At 47.7% G+C, this 21,948-nt stretch overlaps 10 protein-coding genes across 10 annotated transcripts; 3 read left to right on the top strand and 7 right to left on the bottom strand.

The window, feature by feature from the left end:
• Positions 1-320: 320 nt before the first annotated feature.
• Positions 321-2,216, bottom strand: N7483_008705 (bromodomain-containing protein; the record flags this gene model as incomplete). The annotated part of the gene is made up of 2 exons (XM_057092132.1): positions 321-638; positions 708-2,216. The coding sequence occupies 2 exons, from the start codon at positions 2,214-2,216 to the stop codon at positions 321-323; spliced, it is 1,827 nt and encodes a 608-aa protein (XP_056943306.1).
• A 107-nt stretch (positions 2,217-2,323) lies between these two features.
• Positions 2,324-2,928, bottom strand: N7483_008704 (uncharacterized protein; the record flags this gene model as incomplete). The annotated part of the gene is made up of 3 exons (XM_057092131.1): positions 2,324-2,553; positions 2,633-2,751; positions 2,825-2,928. The coding sequence occupies 3 exons, from the start codon at positions 2,926-2,928 to the stop codon at positions 2,324-2,326; spliced, it is 453 nt and encodes a 150-aa protein (XP_056943305.1).
• A 3,017-nt stretch (positions 2,929-5,945) lies between these two features.
• Positions 5,946-8,496, top strand: N7483_008703 (WD40 repeat domain-containing protein; the record flags this gene model as incomplete). Its single annotated transcript, XM_057092130.1, has 2 exons — positions 5,946-6,505; positions 6,582-8,496. The coding sequence occupies 2 exons, from the start codon at positions 5,946-5,948 to the stop codon at positions 8,494-8,496; spliced, it is 2,475 nt and encodes an 824-aa protein (XP_056943304.1).
• An 8-nt stretch (positions 8,497-8,504) lies between these two features.
• Positions 8,505-9,637, bottom strand: N7483_008702 (uncharacterized protein; the record flags this gene model as incomplete). The annotated part of the gene is made up of 3 exons (XM_057092129.1): positions 8,505-8,552; positions 8,930-9,137; positions 9,363-9,637. 3 exons carry the CDS (start codon positions 9,635-9,637, stop codon positions 8,505-8,507), a joined length of 531 nt encoding a protein of 176 aa, XP_056943303.1.
• Positions 9,638-9,987: 350 nt separating this feature from the next.
• On the bottom strand, positions 9,988-12,748 carry N7483_008701 (WD40 repeat domain-containing protein; the record flags this gene model as incomplete). Its single annotated transcript, XM_057092128.1, has 2 exons — positions 9,988-11,648; positions 11,809-12,748. The coding sequence occupies 2 exons, from the start codon at positions 12,746-12,748 to the stop codon at positions 9,988-9,990; spliced, it is 2,601 nt and encodes an 866-aa protein (XP_056943302.1).
• A 250-nt stretch (positions 12,749-12,998) lies between these two features.
• Positions 12,999-14,248, top strand: N7483_008700 (Rab geranylgeranyltransferase BET4; the record flags this gene model as incomplete). The annotated part of the gene is made up of 4 exons (XM_057092127.1): positions 12,999-13,007; positions 13,060-13,167; positions 13,234-13,816; positions 13,884-14,248. The coding sequence occupies 4 exons, from the start codon at positions 12,999-13,001 to the stop codon at positions 14,246-14,248; spliced, it is 1,065 nt and encodes a 354-aa protein (XP_056943301.1).
• Positions 14,249-14,818: 570 nt separating this feature from the next.
• N7483_008699 (putative GTPase activating protein (Gyp5)) lies at positions 14,819-17,755 on the top strand (the record flags this gene model as incomplete). The annotated part of the gene is made up of 4 exons (XM_057092126.1): positions 14,819-14,854; positions 14,920-15,542; positions 15,644-17,630; positions 17,693-17,755. The coding sequence occupies 4 exons, from the start codon at positions 14,819-14,821 to the stop codon at positions 17,753-17,755; spliced, it is 2,709 nt and encodes a 902-aa protein (XP_056943300.1).
• Positions 17,756-18,282: 527 nt separating this feature from the next.
• On the bottom strand, positions 18,283-18,871 carry N7483_008698 (Dabb family protein; the record flags this gene model as incomplete). Its single annotated transcript, XM_057092125.1, has 2 exons — positions 18,283-18,495; positions 18,770-18,871. The coding sequence occupies 2 exons, from the start codon at positions 18,869-18,871 to the stop codon at positions 18,283-18,285; spliced, it is 315 nt and encodes a 104-aa protein (XP_056943299.1).
• Positions 18,872-19,881: 1,010 nt separating this feature from the next.
• Positions 19,882-20,367, bottom strand: N7483_008697 (Ctf8 family protein; the record flags this gene model as incomplete). The annotated part of the gene is made up of 1 exon (XM_057092124.1): positions 19,882-20,367. One exon carries the CDS (start codon positions 20,365-20,367, stop codon positions 19,882-19,884), a length of 486 nt encoding a protein of 161 aa, XP_056943298.1.
• A 780-nt stretch (positions 20,368-21,147) lies between these two features.
• On the bottom strand, positions 21,148-21,744 carry N7483_008696 (Cnl2/NKP2 family protein; the record flags this gene model as incomplete). The annotated part of the gene is made up of 1 exon (XM_057092123.1): positions 21,148-21,744. One exon carries the CDS (start codon positions 21,742-21,744, stop codon positions 21,148-21,150), a length of 597 nt encoding a protein of 198 aa, XP_056943297.1.
• Positions 21,745-21,948: the final 204 nt, after the last annotated feature.

The raw sequence follows: 21,948 nt of genomic DNA, 5'->3' as shown, positions 1-21,948 counted from the left end.
TGAGGGCTATGAGTGCCGAATCCTGGGATATTCGAAAGGAAAGGGTAAAGGAGGAGGAGTATGTACAAGTGTGTTTTTGTTTTTCTTCGTGGAAAAAAAGGGATCAAGTTGGGATGAAGGAGGGTTGCATGGAAAAAATTGAAGCAACTGCAACCATCGGTGGTCACGAAGGACCAGAAAAGTAGAGGAAAGATATTCGCAAACGCAATCAGCAGGAGAAAGTAGGGGAGAAAGAAAAGACGCTAAGAACGCAAATCAAAGCAACACCTCCACCCCTACAACTAGGGGGGGCAGTAACGATCGATCGATCCATGTAGCATCTACTCCTCTTCGCTCTCCTCGGAGTCTTCGTCGGATTCATCCTCGCTGGACTCATTGTTCTCGACGGATGGGAGGGAAGCACCACCACTCTCGAAACGCGATAGGTTGCTCTGGAGCGTGTTGATCTGAGCCTCTTGTTCCGCACTACTCATGGGCTTGTTCTTCTTCGGCTTGGGAGCTGCGTAAGTGTTTGCAGGAGAGGTTTCTTCATCTTCCGCATATTGATTGGTATTCTTCCGCACGAAATTGAGCAGCAAAACCAAAACGTCGTTGGGCAACTCATCAATGTCCAGCTCAATCTCGGCTTCTTGGGTACCCTGCAAGCGTTGAATACAGATTAGCACAGGTTTCATGATTGTTGAACAGAGAGATGTATCAAATCATACCTTGAGAGCAGGAACATTGCTCTGGATAATGCCGAGCGCCTCATGCATCTTCTTGTCAGGAAGATTACTGATGCCGTGGGAGATGACCTGCTTCTCCGCATAGGTCACGAGACGGGTTCTCTCCTTAGGACCCTTGCTGAGGCTGCTCTTCTTATCCTTCTTACTACCACTACTGCTCTTCTTACCATCCTTCTTGCCAGACTTTGATGACTTGCCGACCTTCTTAGAGGAAGGTGGAGTCTTCTTCTTCTTCTGAGTGATCATTTCGACCTGGCGAGACATCTCGGCAATCTGCTTCTGCAGCAGACTGAGTTTCTCGTTATCCTCATTCTCGCTCTCTTCCGCATCCTCGTCGCTCTCGTCTTCGGAAGAATCAGTGTGCTGCTCCGGGTGTGGCTCGTGCTTCTCGAGATACTGGGGCAACTCCTTCCACTTCTGATCAAACACCGCCTGAAGACTCTCACCAGCAAGATAAGTTGGATCTCCCTTCATATTGAATCGGAAGCAATTCTTGAGCATGAGGCGGATATCACTTTCGAATTCCTTGGCATTCTCATATTGACCAGTTTTGAGCTTGTTTTGGGCAGTAGACATATCCATAGGCTTCTTGATCACACTGTGGTATGTAGGAATATTGAGAGCGACAGGATCCACGGGGTAGTAGAAGGCGATTGCGATCGCATGGTGCTTCGGCTTGTGAAGCTCATCAAGAACGTCCTGACAGAATCGCAATTCCCATTGGTACTTCTTCTTCTTAGGCTTGGTAGAGTAAGGCAGGTCGCGTTTAGGAGGGTGAATGGAACGCTTTGGACGTCCATCGGGGTTGAATGAGTCGCGACGAATGGTTGGCAGACCCTCGGGGCCAAGGGCGAACGTAGTGCCGGTAGTGCTAGCACTTGGGGGAGATGCGGCCTTCGGGGGTTGACTAGTACTACCAAGCGAAGTTCGAGGCTCCCGGCGTGCGGCGGAAGTTTTCTCTGTCGACGACTTCTTCGACTTCTTCTCCTCTACCTCGTCCGGCTTGGGAAGATTGATCATCTGCTTGTCAAAAATTACCTTGAGCTTCTGGCCCTCTTGAGCGACGAGATGGTCAGGTCCATTGAAAGTCAAGGAATTCTGAACCATCAGATTGAAGTCATCAATAAACGCCTGGGAGGAAGAATAGTCATTGGCCTTGAGCTTTCTCTCAATCGTACTCATGTCCATCGGTTGAGTAATGATTTGGAGGTAGTTCGGAATGTTCAACTTGATCGGATCTACAGGCTCACGATAGAAGCGCGAATCATGCATTCGTTTCAAGCTTGACACACACTTGGTCAGGAATTTGTGCTGCATTTTTGTGATACCCGACTTGACAGCTGTGGGAGTGGAAGCAGTAGTCTGAGTAACAGGGGCAGGCAATGGCAATTGTGAGAGCTTAACACCTGCAGCTGTTCCATTCTCTCCATCAACCTTGGTCCGCTTTGCGGCTGGCTCCTCCCCATGGTCGGCCTCGCGTCCCCGAGCCATTTTGGAGGGAGAGAGTGGTACGCTTGGCGGAGCATCTTTCATATCGCGGTCGGTGTTCACAGGGGGCAGAGAAGGGGCGGAATCGGTAGTAGGGGTGGAGCGGGAGCTCAGTCTTCAAAGGCTGTGCCACAGGGGGGTTCCTGGGGACCGTCAAGCTCCATCTTTCCGTCAGTCGAACCATCAAGGCCCCCAGCTAGAGGACCCGACTCAAGAGCGGATGTAGATGCGGGCGCATCAGTAATTGCGGGTTTATCCTCTGTGTTGCTGGTCATCGCAGGAATCGTCACCGCATCGGATGGCTTTGGAATGACAGCAGATGTGGCAGCAGATGAAGTCCCTTCAGCGAGTGTGGAGGTTGCCAGGTTGTCTACGGCAGGCGTGGGAGATTTGGGGGGGAGAGGTAGTATTGCCCGTACCATTAGTGACAGACGCGACGGCGGGGTGTCCGTTCCCATTCAACACGGGAGATTTCTTGTCGGTAGGAGTATCGGTACCGTGCATCTTCACATCATTGGTAGCACTGTAGGCAATGCGACTAAGTCAGTTGGACACTCTCACGCGCGAGCATGAAAATGAGAAAACAAAAACTACATTGGGCTTGCTCTTACCTGGTGGGCGCAACATCAGGGGCAGAGGCACCAGTAGGAGAAGGAGGAAGCTGAGGCTTCTCCTCCTTCAACACCGGCGCAGCCTCAGGGGGCGGGGTTGCCATGAAGACTGGGTTGTAATGAGGGATGGGATACAAGCTCTGTGGTGATGTCACAGACAGAAAGTTATTCGAAGGTGAGTTTTCGCAAATATGTCGAGTGTACTCTGATTATACTTCCGCGCGCAATCACACCGACGAAACGTGAGTGATGGCGCGGAGGAAGAGGAAACAGAAACACGCGACGGAGAGGTGATAAGGGAAAGGGAGACGCCGGGGGATAAGAGAAGTGGAGAATGCGATCGGAGATGAGGAATTTATACTGCCAAGAAGGCGGTAAGGTGGTCACGTGGTGAGGTACAGGACAGGTTGCGCCCAGTATACAAACAGGGAAAGCAATGTTGCTGCCTGAGGTGTATCTCTTGGAAGCTTGGGGAACGGAAGCAAGGTGGATCACTAGAACCCAAACAGGAAATGGAAAACGGAAATTAAAAGAACGAAATGAAGCTAGTCAAAGAAAAGAAAAAGAGTAAAAAAAAAAGGGTAAGAAAAAGCACGGGTCAACGCGTTGACGCGTTACTAATGTTTATATCAGGGGCAGAAAAAAAAGGGTGAAAGAGGTAACCAAGGATACAAGGCGGTCAGTAGAGTTCCAGGACAGAAGAGAACAATTCAAGATGGGGGATGCCAGAATCCTTAAGTACCGAACGGGCGCCTTGCTCTCCTCTCCTGGAAGTTCCACTAAACACGCTAAACCTATTTAGTTTTACTCTGCCCCTTTTTCATTGGCCCTGTCCCGATGCGGCCCCTGAGTGGTCCTATATGATTGGATACATTATATGGTTACGAAAAAATTTTCATTTCATCATCGACTCCATTATATGGGTACCCATAGTAACATAAGAAGATAAGAATAGAAGAACATTATGACAGTATATCCGCTTATATAGTTCATAGCATTTGATTGCATATATTTTTAACATTCGAAGGAAAAATCCCTGGCGGTTTGATTACATCTGGAGTCGCACCTACTACATATGCGAGGGATAATCCCGTTCATACCAAGAGAGGGTTCTGTGCCTTGTTTGAAAGGAAAATATGACTCGGAGTTTATGACACTGTGTCTTTCTACAGCCATTCTATACAAAATTCTCTTTTTCTATGCTCTACCACTATGTATATGGTATCTCCGAGTCTTATCATCACCTGGGGCAGTATCTCATGGAAATTAATACATACATATTGTATATCCAAAACCTTCAAATGTTGGAAGTAGGCTCCACCTTTCATGTGAGTAAGCCACTGGAGAAAGTTCCAGCATCATGGGTATTCCGCAGCCCTGAAGTCCGGTTTTGATTGTTATTTATACTCCATTTTAATAGTGAATACATCCGCGTGGTTCGCGTGGAAGTGAGGACTCGGATGATTAAATCCACTATTTATCTATTTATCTACATGTGACCTGTAAACATACATACATAGTAATCTCCCCAATTCATCCAGAACTCCAAATTATCATTCCATAGCCCTGCATAGACTCAGCTTTTGATTGGCTTGATTCTATAATGACTCATCGTGTGGGTCTCACCATAAAGGGAATAACAATCTCAACCATACCTATGGACATTTTTAAAATGATTATCGCACCCTGTTTTTTTTCATTTCAAAGTAGCTGTGGGCTTCAAGTTTTATACGCCTATCATCAGGTGATCTAATTTCATCGATGATCTATGGACATTTGAAGATGTATGTAGTGATGACTATACTCATCATGGCAAATATCCTTGCATGGAGAATCTACTCCATCCACATGCTAGGATACATCTTGGGATGTAAACATTCGATGCAATTGAAATATTGGGAAAGAACCACACCTCCCAGGTGCTCTGTTGGGCAAATGGTAGTGCAGTCTTAACCACAGGCAATCTACTCATGTGCCCAAAGCGCTCCAAATATTGATAAAGAAAAAGAAAAGAAAAAAAGTTAAAGAAACTTTAACATCTGGAAATTGAAGATCTTGTCAATTAAGGTCTGTGCTTCCAAGGTTCTGACATGTTGAAATCTAGACAAAGGAATCGGGTTCAAGCGTTATGTATGTTTTCCATATAGAGCGATCTCGGGAAATCCGATTGGTCACTACGGAGTACTACTAGTAGCGGCCTCGAACTTGAAGTCCAGATTCAGATGGATATCTACATGGATATTACCTACTACCTAGTATTACTAGTACCTATGTAGTATGTAAATATTCAAATGTTTAAAATGGCACTAGATACTGGCTATTGAATCTTGAACTTGAATCCACAAACCTGAATGATTACCTCGTATATATACTCAAGTGTTCAAGTTGTACTAGTAGTATGCACCGCTAATTCACTGGCAGCATCCATCCAGGTACTAACATTTTGAAGAAATATATAGGATCAAAACGTCGAAACCCGGGACTCCGAGTCCCACTTCCAACATTGAAAGTTGCCAATGCCAGTCCACGGGTGATTCCTACTAGTACCGACACTAAGACAACATTCAACATACCCTCAACTTTGGAAGTGCTACCTTTGTACACATTGAATATACAAACTTGAAGTTAGTGTCACCACCCACCAGTGTACCCGTGGACCAACCTTGGAATTAACCAGTTGACTTACTGAGTTGCACGTCAAGTTTGTAAAATTTTTTTAACATAAATATTAGAGCACCGTAAGCGATTATCAACCCCAGAAATATGGAAAACTTTGAGGTCCATCATTATGGATGAATTATGATGTTATAAAATTGACATTGGGGCCTGGTTGCAATGGGTGATCTATCAGATGAAAGTGCACATATCACCTTGGTCAAGTCACGTGTCAATATGGAGGCCCCACATCTACAGAACATTTTTTTTCCTTTCCGCATCGACTACGAGAACTACCAGTGTCCCAGAGCCCCCAAACCTCGTTCCCCAGGGTTTGTGAAAAGCGTTTTCTCGGGCTTCTCTTTCTCTGTGCGAGAATAATACAATTTCATCTGTGACGATCGGCTGAAAATTCCACGAAAGAAAATACCCCCGAAAGAAGCTCCAAGAGCACCTCGAAAAAAAAATGGGCAAGAAGACATCTCGTCCAGCTACCAAGGTCGGCTCTGCCGCATCGCCGGCTGATGGCCTCTCACAATCAGGCAGCAAATCTTCGATTCTTCGAGCTGCCTTTTCGCCGTCCGAATACCAATTGGCCCTATTCGCCTCGGTCATTCAGGGTCTTGATGCGCAACATCTCCGCATTCACGATACCAACACTGGACGACTACAATGCGAGCATGCGCTTGGACCCAAGGAGACTATTACATCGCTAGACTGGGGCTACTACGGTGGCCAGGGTAAGAACCGCGACCTGTCGAAGAAGAAGCGCAAGCGTGGATCTGATGTCAATGGCGTCGATGGTCTCGACCAGGGTGACATCGTTGTTGCGTTTGGTACCAGCAACTCGGATATCCGCATGTACTCCCCATCGGAGGATAAGGTCATTGGTACTTTGACTGGTGTGCACGATAAGGGAATCAAGGACTTCAAGTTCACTGCTGGGCGACCTGCTCAAGAGGGCTGGAGTATTGGTGGTGATAACAAGCTTGTACAGTGGGATCTGCGCACTGGAAAGAGCGTACGGTACGTTTATCGTCCAATTCTAGTGAGCGACTTGAAAATGACCTTTTTTGCTAACTTGATTACTATTTTCTATCAGAACGATTCATTTGCCTGCATCTTCTACCTTTACTGCCCTTTCTCGTCCCGTTCCCGCCAACCAGCCCGTCATTTGTGCCTCTCAGACCCCTGTCTTAATAGATGTCGAGAACTCCGACGAGGAGCCCGTTCAGTTCCCCGCTATGCGTAACCAGATCCGCAGCATCGTTTCATCTTCCACCGAGTCTGCCGGCGCAGGCGCATTCCTTGCATCCGATGGCGAGCGCTTCATCAATGTTTTCGATGCGTCCACCCAGAAGTTGGTGCGCAACCTTGTTGCAGAGCAGGATGTTTCCTCCGTATCCCTGTACAACGAGACCGCCGAGAAGCAAATTCTTGCCGCTGTCACCGAGGACGGCACAATTGAGTTGTTCACAAAGCCTTTCGTGCAGCCACAAAATGTCTCCTCCGGCAGTGCCAAGGCCAACCGCAAACAGATGACACAAAAGGCAAACGCCTCTCTGAAGATTATTCGCTCTGAGTCCTCAAGCGCATGTGTTCCTGTGGTCTCAACCGTCTTCCACGGCCACGAAATCGTGGTCGCTTACGCTGAGGGTGGTGTTATCCCCGTTTTCGAGCGTGTCAAGCTCATCGATGAGAACACCGAGGAGCTTGCATTCACCGGAGTCAAGGCCGTTGCAAAGACCAAGTCCAGCTCAGTCGTTGCGGCCGCTTCAACAAATGGATCCAAGAATGTTGGTGAAAGTCGGGTTGATGAGACCCACGCTGTCGTGGAGGCCGGTATGACTGTCGACGATGATGTCGAGATGAATGATACCCAAGATGCCGTCTCTGTCTCTGGCGATGAGGACTCTGACGTCGACGACACTGTCAAGCCTGCTGCTACCGAGAAGAAGACTAAGGCTATCAAGAACGCCCCCGCGGCCGCCGACTCCGATATTGAGATGGAGAACGCCGAATCAGATGACGAAGAGGAAGAGGAGGAGGAAGGTGTTGAGCCTTCCTTCGGCGAGCTGCTCCGCGCTAACGGAGTCGGCGAGGTCGATGTTGAGGCTGAGCTGGACGATGATCTTAACCTGGGCACCCTCGTCCCCGGCAAGCCCGCTGCTGCCGTGCAACAGATCCCCACTGGTGTATCATTATCCACTGTTCTCACCCAGTCCCTCAAGACCAACGACAGCGCCATGCTCGAGTCCTGCTTCCACACATCCGACATCACCATCATTCGCACTACCATCCAGCGTCTCGAGTCCTCTCTCGCCGCTACCCTGCTCCAGAAGCTCGCTGAGCGTCTTTCTTCTCGCCCCGGTCGCTACGGTCACCTCCTTGTCTGGGTCCAGTGGGTCTGTGTTGCCCACGGTGGTGCCTTGGCCGGTCACCCTGACCTCCTGAAGCGTATGTCCACCCTGTACAAGGTCATGGACCAGCGATCCTCTAGCCTTTCATCCCTCCTTCTTCTGAAGGGTAAGCTCGATATGCTCGAGGCTCAATTGAGTCTGCGTCGGGATATCCAGAACGGAGGTGAGGGTGTGGACAGTGAGGATGAGGAGAATGTCATTTACGTTGAGGGCCAGGAAGATGACTCTGATAGCGAAACCGAAGCCAAGCCCCGAACAAAGTCTATTCGCGAGCAGGCATTCGATGAGGACGAGTCAATGATGAATGGATTTGTAGACGAGTCCGAAGATGATGAGGATGATGGCAGTGAGGATGAGGATGAGAACGAGGGTGATGATATCTTGGATATCGAGGCTGAAGAATCAGCTGGTTCTTCTGATGCGGAGGAATCCATGGAGGAGAACGAGGACGAAGACTCTGATGATGTGAGCGAGGGGTCATTGGCGGATTTCATCGCTGATACCGAGGACGAGGAGTCGGATGATGCTATTGAGCAGCCACCACCTTCAAAGAAGAGCAAAACGAGTGGAAAGAAGGGAAAGAGTGGGAAGAAATGAACTTGAAATTACTGATGGGTTTGTTCATAGACGACGTCTTTGATCTTGTATGAAATCTGCGTGAGAAGATAAAGATGGTTTTGTGTTTCTTTTCTATATGTTTATCTTGTTTATGGGCTATAAAAGAATTTTCTATCGGATGCATTGATACTATCTGCATTGCAATCAATTTATTTTATCTTTTTGACTGAGTTCTCTATATGGTATACAGCAGTGGTGACTGTTCCTCCGATCATGCGAATCTCATGACGAGGGTCCTAGATATCTCCATTGCATCTACCAACAACGTCCTTGAACATTGAGATGAAAGTTGAATAATGCTAGGCGGAGAAAATCTCAAGTACCCGAGTAGAAAAAGAGGTCTATCTAAGGTCTATCTGCACATACATCAAGTCGAAAGCTCATCTCCCTTGCAAGCACCTTCATGCAAAACCTTATGTTCGGGAACACCCTCATCACCCAACGGAATCTCGAACGTAGCAGTTGTCTGGTTAGAGGGGTACTTAGTGATATGTCCCCAACCACTCACATCGGCTGTGTCCAACGCTAGGATTGCGCCATTTCTTCCGCCTGGAATCCAGGCTTCGTCTGTTGAGTTGGGCAGGGTGATATGAGCCAATCCTGAAAGGAAGACAACCCATCTGTGAAAGATTAGCCTTGCTTTGTATGGATTATGATATGTGTGCTTAGGGAAAAAATCCAGAGATAATTCTCTGTCTACACGGTCGCGAATGTGGCTGCTCCAGCAATATCAAGCATGGTATAGCAGATACTATACTTCAGCCCTCGCGTGTGCAGCACTCCAAATCAATGTATTGAAAAGGGGGAAAGAGAAGTCAAGGGGAAGGGGAAGGGAATCAGCATACTGAGCTGCAGGTGCATTATGTCTCCCCCCATCGAATTGACCCGCAATAAGGGCATATGTAGAGTTACCCGCATTCTTTCCTCCAAGGGGTCCAAGGTTCAAAGTCTTTGAACCGGCTGTGCCAGCTTGCGACGAAGTTCCAAAGCCGGGCTCTAATGCCCAGCATTCGAGAGTAGAGACATTATTTTGCGCACCCAAGACTGTAACATTCAAAGTGCCTGCGGCGGCACTAAGGGTGGAGAGTATAGGAAGGAAGGTAAGTGCTGTGAAACGCATTTCGGATTTCGGAGTTCGGATTTTATGTATAATAGTATTTAGTAGAAGGGCTCGGATCGAGGAGAAGAGCTAGAGGAATTGATTCAGAGAAAAGATCTGAGAAAGAGGAATATTCCGGTGGGACCGCTCATTCTGTTGATGATTGCTCTATGTAGAATGGAGTGGAGAGGGATCGACATTTTATTGACGCTAAACGATGAATCGGATGTACAAAAAGCCACAAATTTGCAGTGACGCAATGATTGGAGTTTCACAAAAGGATTGTACAAAAAGTGAAGGATAGGACCTGCCTGTTCCCAATCAGACTTTAAGAATATAACCCAGGAATAAGAATAGACCCATGACACGCCTTAACGAATGACTTCACTTCCGGACTTCTCGATCCCTTCTATGCCCTCAAGAATGTCACTTCCTCCAAGCAGCCCGGAGGCTGAGCCAGTGCTCTTGCGTCGACCAGTCCATACTTCATGAAATTTGACAGTCTGATCGCTTGATGCCACAATGATGCATCCTTCATCTTTTGTTCGCGTGCACCACATCCCACCTTCTTTCTCTTTGGGGCGGATGGCATATGGACCTCGCCTTCGCTCTGGAGACTCATTTCTTCTCTCAACCGATTGACCTCGTTCATCAGCTTGATGACTGGTGGATGGACCGGCAGCTGACATTTTCGAGCCCAGAGGATCAGATTCATCCGTAGCAACACTCAGTGGACGAGGCGGCCTCCCTGGGTAGCTGACAGCCCACAGTGCTCGGCCACAATCGTAGGTAACATCTTGTTCTTGACCATCCCAGCTAGCTCCAGCGGGGCCCCAAGGAATGACCGCAATTTGGGCACAACTAGGCCAGGCAAAAACAGCAATCCGAAAAGGGTGCTCTGGTTGAGCGTATCCGAATGTTGCGGCGATCTCACGTCTGGTTTGACTCCATATTAGACTGGTCACCTGTGCAAAGACATTAATTTTCGCTAGACAGACGCCAGTCTTGGCGTGGAAGAAATGAATAGCACGGTCATTCGAACCACCCCCTGTTGCAAGCAATGATGGTTGCCATGGTGCAAATGCGATTGCCTTGACCGCCGCAGCATGGGCGAGGCGGTGTTTTCGACGGCTGCTTGGAATAAGAACTGTTCTATCGCTGCCCGAAATAAGACATCCGACACGACTTAACAGCGGAGGTGCTGTGGAGAGTTCGGTTGGAAGAGAATGAATCCAGGACGGAAGTAGATGGCTGACAATTTGTCGACCTCTGATAGAGCGCCCGGAGTTGTTGCCTAAAGCAAGACATGGAATTGCGCGACTCAAGTTTCCAGCCAGATCTGATGAGGTAGTGGACACGACTGGGTGATTAGGAGGTGGCGATGGCAATATCTTATGCAGTTCAAACAACATGCACGCATTGTCATTTCCTCCAGAAGCAAGGAAGCGATCATCAGGGGACCAGGCCAACCCACACACCTGTTGGCTATGGGCAGATATTTTGGCCAACAGTGTCATGGAGCCTGTCCAACTCCATTCATCGTGAACATCAGGCCATTCGACTGCATAATACCAGATGTTTCCCATTTCGTCTCCAACAACGAGATCCTCTGCATCTATCTCTGTGTTTGCATACCCTTCTGATGATCTTCTTGAGGTCTTTGGCTTGAAGGAGACGCAAGATACACTGTTCGCATGGCTAATTTCAAAGCGCACCTTGCTCTCGAAGACACTCCAGAGAGTCAATTGGCCGGACTGACGACCCACGGCAAGTATACTGCGCCCACCATCCTCGGAGGAAAACGAGAGAGAGGTCACGTAGTTTGCGGGGTGAACATCACCAAACGGTGGTCGATCCACGATATAACCTTCAGACCAGAGGTAAACAGATTGCGCCAATCCTACAGCTAAAACACCGGAGGTGAAAGAATAGGCCAAAGTAGAGCAATAGAAGTCATCCCGCATGTATGGAGCGTCCAAGATCCTAAAAGGCTTGGGTGGGACAGCCTCTCGCCGAGGAAAACTCGTTGGCCCTACCACATACTGGTCAGTGGGTGCTTGGATGTCAAAATCCGGTGCGACCTAAAGTGGCAGTTCTTAGATATTGTATAGATCTGGCTCTGTTAAATGTTATCGTGTAAAGCCTGGACAAAAGAAGAAAAAGAAAAGAAGGAGAAACAGAAATATTCTTACAGTTCCCCCTTTCTCCCTTCTTCCACGCGCTATCCTTCCATACAAAGGGCTCAAACTGTTCATAGTTTGGGGATGTTGGATGAGGGGCTGTCTGTACGCACCCTCGGGAATTATCAAGTACTCGAGAAGTCGGGTCAATATCCAAAGCAAGGGCTATTCGCGACTCATGCCTGTTTTGGTCGTCAACCTTGGACTTTCTGGGTAAGAATTTGGCCATAAAAGTAGGTGCTGAGCTGGCTCTTCCGACAAAACTTGGTGCACCATTCACAGTTGTCACCGCAGAATCCCCAAGCATTGCAGATGTTCCACCTACACCCCAGACGGCCCCAGAGCTGACCTGTCTGAGGAAGTCATTTTGACGATTGCTTCCAAGGATCGCTAGGTCAGTAACGAGCCGGGGCCGTTGAAGTGGTCTTTGACGAAGCCGAGTTGGTCTTGTACTCTGACCTGGAAACACTGGACTCGGGCTGGGAGTTGGTAAGAATGGGTCATCTCCAGGCAAGCGGTGCCGAAACAATCGCTCTCGCGGCGACAGTTGCTGTGGGGGTTTGTTCACCCGGAACGGCGTTGATGGAGAATCGCCAAAGTCGCGTTTGGGAATAAATCGATCAGAAGAACTTGGACTGCGATATAAGTTTCGTGTTGTATCTCTCGAGAATGCTGCTCTGAATTGACTACGGCCTCGCTTTGCAGGTGTTGTAAAAGCTGTTTGATTTTCTTTCAGATACATGATAACATGAGGGGTTGTTTTCGGAAGCGACACTGATGCTTGAGAGCCATTTGGGGAATTGAAAAGTGGAGTATTGGGAGAGGTAAGCTGAAGTCGTCTGACCGAGCCACTGTCATGAGAGGATCCGGGATGAGACTCAGATATGATTGGAACATTATAGCTGCCTGCCGCAGCCGTATCCTCGAAGGAATGACATTGTGAATCTACCATGGTTTGGTACCTGATAGTAGTAAGGGATAATCACCACGTAAAGGAGTGTGTATCATAGACCCCAATAGCAGGGAAACATGGTGTTTGAATTCTCATAAAGAAATATGGATGAAATAAGGGTGAAGTTCAAGTTGCTTCATCTTCAGGCAAGAGGACCCCACGTGATCCCCGCAGATACCGGGCGGCCTCGTTCGCTCTTCCCTGTTTCTTCCTCCAGCAAAAAGTTGATCGAAAAATTACTTCCATCACAATGGCCAGTGTAAGTGGAAATGGTGAAATGGTACTTGACTGTCGGCTGACATGTTTGGCAGCACGGTGTTCGGCGATTTAAGCCCTCGGAGAAAACACCCGAAGAACGGCAGCAAGAGCTGCAGAAGATAGATGACTATAGATCGCTAGAACGTCTAGTCTCGGACAAGGTCAGCCCCTTAAAATCTATGGGTAAAATCCATTTCATGAAATGCATTCATTCTCATTAAGACCAGGTGGCCGAACATGATTACTCTAGCGACACACTGGAGAAGATCTCCGGACTGTTGAATCGGAATCCAGAATACTATACGATCTGGAACTACCGTCGTCGGGTTATGAGACATCATTTTTCGGAAGCTTCAGATACTGCCAACGAGGATATAATCCAGCCTGTACTTTCATTAATCAAAAATGACTTGATGTTCCTCATCCCTCTTCTGCGGAGCTTCCCCAAATGTTACTGGATTTGGAACTATCGAATGTGGCTGCTGGATGAAGCGCGTCGACTGCTGCCATTACCAGAAGCTCGCCAGATCTGGCAAGAGGAATTTGCCCTCGTTGGTAAAATGTTAACACTGGACAGTCGCAATTTCCACGGCTGGGGATACCGTCGTGTGGTTGTGGAGACGTTGAAGCAGCTCGGCAGCTTAGATGAGGCCACAGGCATGACCCAAAAAGAATTCGAATATGCAAAGAAAATGATTGGTGCCAACCTCTCGAATTTTTCCGCCTGGCACTACCGAACTAAGCTGATTCAGCGGCTTTTGGATGAACAATCCGCCACTGATAACGAGCGGCGTAAGATGCTAGACGATGGTGAGTGTCACAAATGTGTCCTCCTGCCTGTTCCGAATTTTATCTGACTGTGTTTATTAATGTACAGAGTTGTCCCTCATTCATCAAGCTTTGATTGATCCTTATGACCAGTCAGTCTGGTTCTACCATCAGAATCTGCTCTGTGTATTTGACCCAATTACCGCTGATCGGACAATGGCTCCGAATTTGAGCACGTCAGAACGACTTCAATATCTCCGCCAAGAGATTGACAATGTTCAGGAAATTTTGGATGGAGCTGAAGATTGCAAATACATCTACCAGGCTCTTATCGAGTGCACGGTCTTGGTATCCAAAGTGACAGGTCATTTATCTTCGGAGGACCGTGATCAAATCTTGAGCTGGCTCTCGGAATTGAAGCAATTGGATCCTTTACGAGAACAAAGATGGCTAGATTTTGAACAGACCTTGTAAAAAGAACATTAATCTACAAGACAGACTGAATTTTGTTTTTTTCGTTTAACTCTGGAAGTTTCTCTTTTTTGACAATATGTCTCGTTTTGGTATGATCTGCTGTTGCATCTGTACGACGAAGCTATTGTACTGTGCAGAAAGAGCTATCGTATATAGGGCGGGACCGAGACCATAGGTTCCATAAGCTTCCCAAGGTTCAAGCACTAGGGGGGGGTCTATAGATAGCACAAAGAAATTCTGAGATGAGCTATAACCCCATATTTTCAATTGAACCAAATTAAAAAAAATACTATCAAGAATTCTACATTCTTCATCTTGCATATCTCTGCATATACTGCACTTTTCCTTTACATTCCAACGTTCGGATCGACTGCCCCATACTGTAGATTGCATACTCTTACCCAATCAAATCCCGTGCCCTGACTCCTCGATTTAACCATCACTAAACTGACACCGAATTCCTTCCTCATTCTCTTCATCTTCCCCTTTTATGACCTTTGAGGCTTTCTGCTTCTTGGGTCTGATTTAAATTCTCTGATTGTATGATATTTTTCTGAAATCCCCCTCGAGATGTCGTCCGCTAGAAGCAGTCGTGACTATGAAGGGGTAAGTTGTGTGGTGTCCCCTCGTTTCAGATTCTCTGTTGTGGTGATAATGCTGATCTTGTTCAGGAGTCGTTTGACGATGCCCCCGAATCTATCGAGAACCTCCATGTAACCATTCCTCAATCTTCATCCTCACGGTCATTGACCGATAGTCCGCCCGTGGGGACGGGCGCGTCACCAGACGGCACTGAGAAACCGCATTTTCCATCTGAATCGCAGGTCGAACAGAAGGAAGATGAGAACAATGACGAGAATGAACCAACAACCCCAAAGAAAAAGAACAAAAAGAAGAATAAGAAAGGAAAGGGGAAGCAGGAGGAGAGTCTCTGTGAAGAGAGAGTAGAGGAGGAGGAGGAGGAGGAGAAGCAACAGGTGTCTGGCGATGGGTTGGGGTTGGGGTTGGAAACAGTGGACATGCAAAAAGAGACAGAAACAGACCAAGAGGTCGAGGTGTCTGAGGATGTAGACTTGGATCGGGCTGGCGGAGAAACACCAGTCCAGAGTATTCCTCCAAAGTCCCCCTTGCTCACATCCCACCGCTTGTCGTCTGCCTCCTCCCTGGACGAGGTTGTTCTCACCAACAGCAAAGAAGATCAACCAATAGACGTGAACAGCCCACAAATCAACTCGGAATCACCACCTGTACCCCCCCAAGGACGAGGTGGCTTCGCCACCAAGCGGCTTGATGGGTCTGTCTGGTGCTCTCCCCTCCTTGCCTTGGGGACCTCCTCCGGTTAATAAAAACCCCCCCTCCTCCTCCCGCTCCTCCCCCAGTTACTCGCAAACCCAGTGGACCCTTTGCATGGTTCTCTCGAAGCTCGACTGGGGCCAAAGATATCAAATCCCCACCCCAAGCTGGAACCAGACGAAACACTTCCACCTCGGTATCGACTATCGCTAGTAACCTCGAGCTAGGTGCAGATGGAGATGCGTCAAGTGTCAACTCAAGGAAGCCACGACGTAACAGCTTGAAGGATCAATTCAAGTTGCTTCGTATGCGGGAGGATACGACTTGGGCCGAGCACGACGAGGCTGTGACATCGGGACCACCTAGCATCGCCCACTCTGGAGCTAGCCCTCCAATTATACACGAAGAAAACGAGTCGCCAGTCTTGACTGCCCCTGTCACGACTCCTCCGGCTTTATCTCCGGGAGCTACAACTCCATTAACGATTAACCCAAATCTCGCTCCTGGAACCGTCTCTGGACTTGCCCGATCGCCGTCCGATGCGTCAACACCTGTCGACTGGGAACTCTGGCAGCAACTAGTGAACAATGGACCATCGGCGTTGGCAAAATCGGAGGAGTTGAATGCGGCTATCAAAAGGGGTATTCCACAAACCATTCGAGGTGTCATCTGGCAGATTCTCGCGGATTGCCATGCGAGTGAATTGGAGTACATTTACCGGGATCTGATTGCTCGTGGATCCGATAAGGATCGTCGACCTTCACATGGTCAGATAAATGGGATCATCGAAGAATCTACCTCGTCCTCGCGCTCCTCAATCAGATCTGACCACTCTGGGTCTGCCACACAGTCCTCTAGTATGATCCCTAGTCCTTCGCAAGAGGTAGATCCCGAGAAACTGGCCCGGGAACAGGCAGCTCATGCAAGTGCTCGCCTGAAGAAGGCCAACCTTGACACGACTGCTTTGCAGAAGCTGGAGAAGGTCATTCGCCGGGATCTTGGTTCTCGCACCAGTTATTCGAAATATTTTGTCTCCCAGGGTAGCCAAGAGAGTCTGTTTGGGCTATGTAAAGCCTACGCACTGTACGATGAGGCTGTTGGCTACGCGCAGGGCATGAATTTTATCATCATGCCACTGTTGTTCAACATGGATGAAGTGGAGGCCTTCGAGCTTCTTGTGAAGCTGATGAATAAATACGGACTCCGAGAGATGTTCATTCAGGACATGCCCGGTCTTCACCGTAGTCTCTTCCAATTTGAGCGATTGTTGGAAGACCTGGAACCCGCTCTTTACTGTCACCTTCGACGCCGCGGCGTTCCCCCGCAACTATATGCCACCCAGTGGTTCTTGACGTTGTTTGCTTACCGATTCCCGCTGCAACTGGTTCTTCGTATTTATGATCTGATCTTCGAGGAGGGTCTCGAAAGCACCATCCTGAAGTTCTCCATCGCGATTATGAGGCGCAACGCCGAAGCGCTCCTGGCCATGAAAGACATGAGCCCGCTCACCACCTTCCTGAAGGAGCGGTTGTTTGACGCATACATCGACAAGCAGCCGTCAGCGACATCTCTCTTAGAGTCTGGATTCTTTGGAAGCTCTGGCGCAGCCGATAAGGAAGTCTACCGAGCTGATCTTCTGGTTCAAGATGCTTGTGACGTTCCCCTTACCCAGGATATGATCAAGTCTTACACTGCTGAGTGGGAAGAAAGGACTCGCACTGAGACAGAGCGTGAGGTGGAGCTGGAGAATTTGCGACACACAGTGACTATACAAGCTTCTCGAGTTCGTCTCCTGGAGGAACGTGCCGAGGCCTCTGATAAGGAACATGTGCAGCTCGCATCGGAATTGGTTCACGTCAAGGTTGAGAATGAAGAACTCCGCGATCTGAACGATGCACTCAAGCTTCAAGTTACGGAGCTGAAGAATGTGATTGAGAAGCAACCAATCGAGGTAGAAGAGAAGCTGCAGATGGAGATGGAGCGTATCATGAAACGGAACATTGAGGTACAAAATGAGAACCGAGCGATGGAGGACTCCATGGCCGAGATGGAGAAGGAGCTTGTAGCAACAAAGATGAAGTGGGCCGAGGTATGTCAACAAATACTCACTCCTACCTCGAATCTCAAAAGATGATACTAACGATTTCATAGTTGTCTGAGAACCACGAGACTCTCAAACAGAAATGGAGCGACCTTCGCCGTGCTCTTGACTGATCTACTACTCCTTGACCCCTACCCTGTACCTCTTATCCGATTCCGAATACCTGTATATTTCCCAAGTGTTGATGAATAGTCAATCTGCGATTACTACCATCCCCGCGAAACCACACCGATGTGCTAAATTATTACCTACACTCCATCGTTCTGTTGTCCATCGTGAGCTAGCCATGATTCTTTCTACCCTCTACGACTCCAGTGTTTTCAGTCGTTGTTCCCATCCTGCATATTTTTGTAGATGGCATTGGTGTTTAGTTGTATCACTTGTCTTCTCCAAGTTTCACCAATTGGTTTTCATGTTTTACTAGACCATTTCTTCCCCTCCTGCTCTTCTCTCACATGCTCTCTGGACTGCATCTTTTGATATTGGTAACGCATGCTAGACGTATGCATTGTACATCCTGAACGAATCATATCTCAATCACATTTTGTTATCCTGAAGGACTTGACGCTCTTATTTGTATGCATTTATTTTCATGGTACTTTGCAATATAGTATATCCCAGCTTAATCTCTAGATTGAATTTAGAGAACATTCTCAAAGAATGTTGTCATAACATCCTCCCTAATCGGCGCAACCATAGCCTTCAGCGCCTTATGAGCCTCACACTCCGAGTCATAGTACTTCATATCCTCCATCGAGGCGAAGGTTGTCTTAACGGAGATGTTAAAGCCGCGGTTTCGGGGATCGTGGATGGACTTGCCCACTGCGGCGGCAACGATGTAGGGTTTTCCGTCCTGTCGAGTATTAGCTGTCACTGAAGTTTCATGGTGGTATTTCCGAGTGTATTCTATCCAAGACGTTCTGTAGCTCAGTTGATTCCGTCGAATTTCTCAGATAGTCCAGGAAAGAAAGGTATGGAGTCATGAATCCACTGGATAACTCGGTAATGAATTCAACCGGTCCAGACTCGGGTTCGCCGAAGCCTCAGGATCGGAAATGGGATAACAAAAATTTGAAGCCTTGTAGTCCAGGAGTAAGGGACAATTGAGATAAAACGGAAGAAAGTACCTTTGTAGCTGTCTTCACAAGAATCTTGTACTGCTCCAACAAGCGATCCGCGTCCGCGTCATTGGGGATCTTGAAGAGGGTGATGCGTTCAATGGGAGCCATTTTTGCGAGTGTAGAGGAAAAGCGTGTAGAGGGAGGAGTTCGGCGTGAGAATTGAGTAAGAAAGAGGGATGTAAGACGGGGCATTGGTGGTTTTTTATAATACGATGACCCTCCAGAAGACCCCGCAATAATTGAAGTGAGGCCTCTATCAGATGACGTTCCGACGGATAAGTAGATTTGGTTCCATTAGTTCAAGCGCATTGTAAACTACACATACTACCAGCGGGATTTTGCATGATTCCTTTGTTTGACGTCTAATCTATAGAATCCAATTATTAATTATACTAACTCTGCATTTCATACCTAGAAGAATGCTTTGCAATTCCTCTGTCTTACTTCAATGTTTTCGTCCTATCGGGAAGTGCGGAATTCTTCCTGTGAGAAAATGGACCAATTCCGCTCGGTCATGGCTATGGCCTCGGGGGGCAAAGGATGCTAGAGAAAGAGATCGAAGTATGCTCAGTAATGTCGATAAATAATATAATCAATTAAAGTAACGAGTGCCCGAGTTTTAGAAATCGACTTGGACTCGGGAGATGGCGGAGCTAGTCGTTTGCCAGTGCATGGATATGGTCTTTACCGATTTGATTATAAATGTCTTTCTAGGGAACATAGAGAAACATAGATTGATATACCAGAAGTAGTTAAGTTCATTCATTCGTCTCATCATTAAATATATTGTCACAAGGTTAGGCACAGTATTGTGCCAGGTTCCCTCTCTATCATTGCCCTTCGTGAATATACTCGAGGTTTCATAAGACATCTCCTTTCTGCTGTAGTCCAGGCCCCCAAGTTGGCCTGTAATGAAGATGAAGTCCATGATACGGGCCGAGCTAATGGAGCAGCGGCATTCCTGAGAAATAATGCCATCGTTGAGACCAGGAAATATTCCAGCGATTCGCGTTGTCAGGCTAACAACCAACACGGTGGACCACTTGCCAGGAACCAGAGTAGATGAAACTGGGAGACTTGAGAAGAGAGACACTTTAATCAGAAGGTACAGTTCCCAATCAAACATCATTCACAGGCTCCGGTCGATTCTTGAAGAAAATCTTATACCGCACAATATCCACAACTTCCAACTCCTCCGCCTCGGTCGAAGGATTTTCCACGGAAACGCGTTTCTGAAGGACAGCAATTGGACGAGGAAGTTTCTTCACTTCACCCGTCATGCGTTGATATCGTCCGACATATAGATACACGCGCTTCATCCACTTGGTATCGTCCGGGTTCAAAGTCGAGTAATCCGGGAACATGATTTTGCCGACTGGGGTTTCGAAAGTAGGGCCCTTCGGTGATTGATAACCGTCATCGTGCTCGTCATCTTGCTCGGTTGAGGGAAGGTTGATTGTGCCTTGGAGTTCGAGGATAGCGAGACCAGAGGGTGTCTGGAGTAGTTGTGGGAGAGAATTGGTGAATTGGTGGGAAAGGTTGGGTGACAGGATCACATTTGCAGTTGGTGAGGAGGAGTGAGGGTGTAAGCGTATCGAAGGCATTATTTTCAAATTGTGAGTTTGAGGGTTAAGATGGTCCTGAGGTCAAGTTGGTGGGATTGACAATTACAAGCACTTGAGGTTGACGCGACGCGGGTCGCGTTCAAGTTGACCCCACATTTGGGTAATTATGCCGGAGACGGAAGGGATCAAATAAATGCACACCCAAGATTAAGGAGATACTCGATTCTACGCTTATTATAAAATTTTGAAGAGCTGCACAGAAGAGATTGGAGTTAAGTGAAAAGTGGTAGAGTATGGTATGTAATTGGAGGCTAGGGCCACGGCCATTAACCACGTTCCTTATTGCATTACAATACTTTGGTCCACAGCCTGTGTTCGGTCTTGCCATGGAGATCACTCATGCCTAGATGGTAAAATCAGATTAGGTCCCTTCAAGGCGCCGAGTCTGGAGTTTCTCTCTAAAAACAGCTTTCTCCGCAGTTTCCTAGCCGGACGTTATGCACTGCATGGCCGACATTGGACCTGTGCGCGAAGGCCGCTTCTTTAGACCCAGATGTCTAGGGATAATTGTTCAGGCAGAGAATTGCATGATAGAATACAGATCTTTGATATGATCTAGTAAACAGGGTTCAGCTCCTTTGGAGTCAAGCATCTGCAAGGCAGGTGGCTAAATGGATGAACTCGCAAGTATTGATGTTCTATTGTCCGAATTAGCTCGAGCACCTTGAATAAGATAGAAAAAAAATGGTTTACCTTTGCCATACTACATAGGATATTCAAGCTCTTCCAGTTGAAATCAACGCAAAGTTCATAATCATATCAAGAAGCTCCAGGCATAGTCTTTTGGTAGCAAGTATCCTCCAAATGTTGTAGACCCTTGATAGCTTCCTCAGCCACATCGCTAGCTGAACCTGGGCCTGGGAATTTTCCATAGCGAAGATCACTCAGATCTCCAACAGTAGTATTCAGCTTCTTCATCAGATCTGCAGCCTCTTGATCCACACTTGCAATTTCTCGCTCAATATGACTGCAAGCTGCCTCCATCTCAGCCAGGAGGCTTTCAGTTGAATGATAATCTTCAGAATCTGCTGTATTTTGCCCAAACAAATGAAGATCTAGATCCATCTCCCGTTGCTCCTCATCATTTGCTGCTTTGAAACCAGCTATGAGGATGGCCTTTCGGAGCTCTGCTTTTTGACGTTCACCTTGCTGAATTTCCATGTCGATGTTCTCATTCACCTGATCCAAATCATGTTCACGTGCATGTTGCAACTCTCGGTACAATGCTCGAATATGTGGATGTTTTCTCAGACGCTTAGGAAATAACTCTGTAAATTTTTGCAAAGAAAGCACAGTAGGCAATGGTGATGGGGTAAGCAAGAAATTGCTCAGAATAGACTCTTCTGAGGGTGCCATTGTGGGAAATTTGAGGGAAAACAGCCGTTAACACGTTGAAATCTCTTTGAATCGCAATGGAACACGTAAATTTCTCCTTTTCAACGTCACAAGCTGGTAGTGTCGCCAGAAGTCGCGTGGGACACACGGTTGAATAGTTGAAGCACCCTATAGCACCAGTTCTGGTAGAGAAGACCGCCAGACGTGATGCACAGAGAATGCAGT

This window comes from Penicillium malachiteum (genome assembly GCF_028827825.1).
Source record: "Penicillium malachiteum strain IBT 17515 chromosome Unknown utg000004l:1.0-4883003.0:1.0-4884900.0, whole genome shotgun sequence".
In the NCBI taxonomy this organism is placed as follows: domain Eukaryota; kingdom Fungi; phylum Ascomycota; class Eurotiomycetes; order Eurotiales; family Aspergillaceae; genus Penicillium; species Penicillium malachiteum.
Note: the sequence above shows the minus strand (reverse complement) of the source record. Positions and strands in the feature narration are given on the sequence as shown.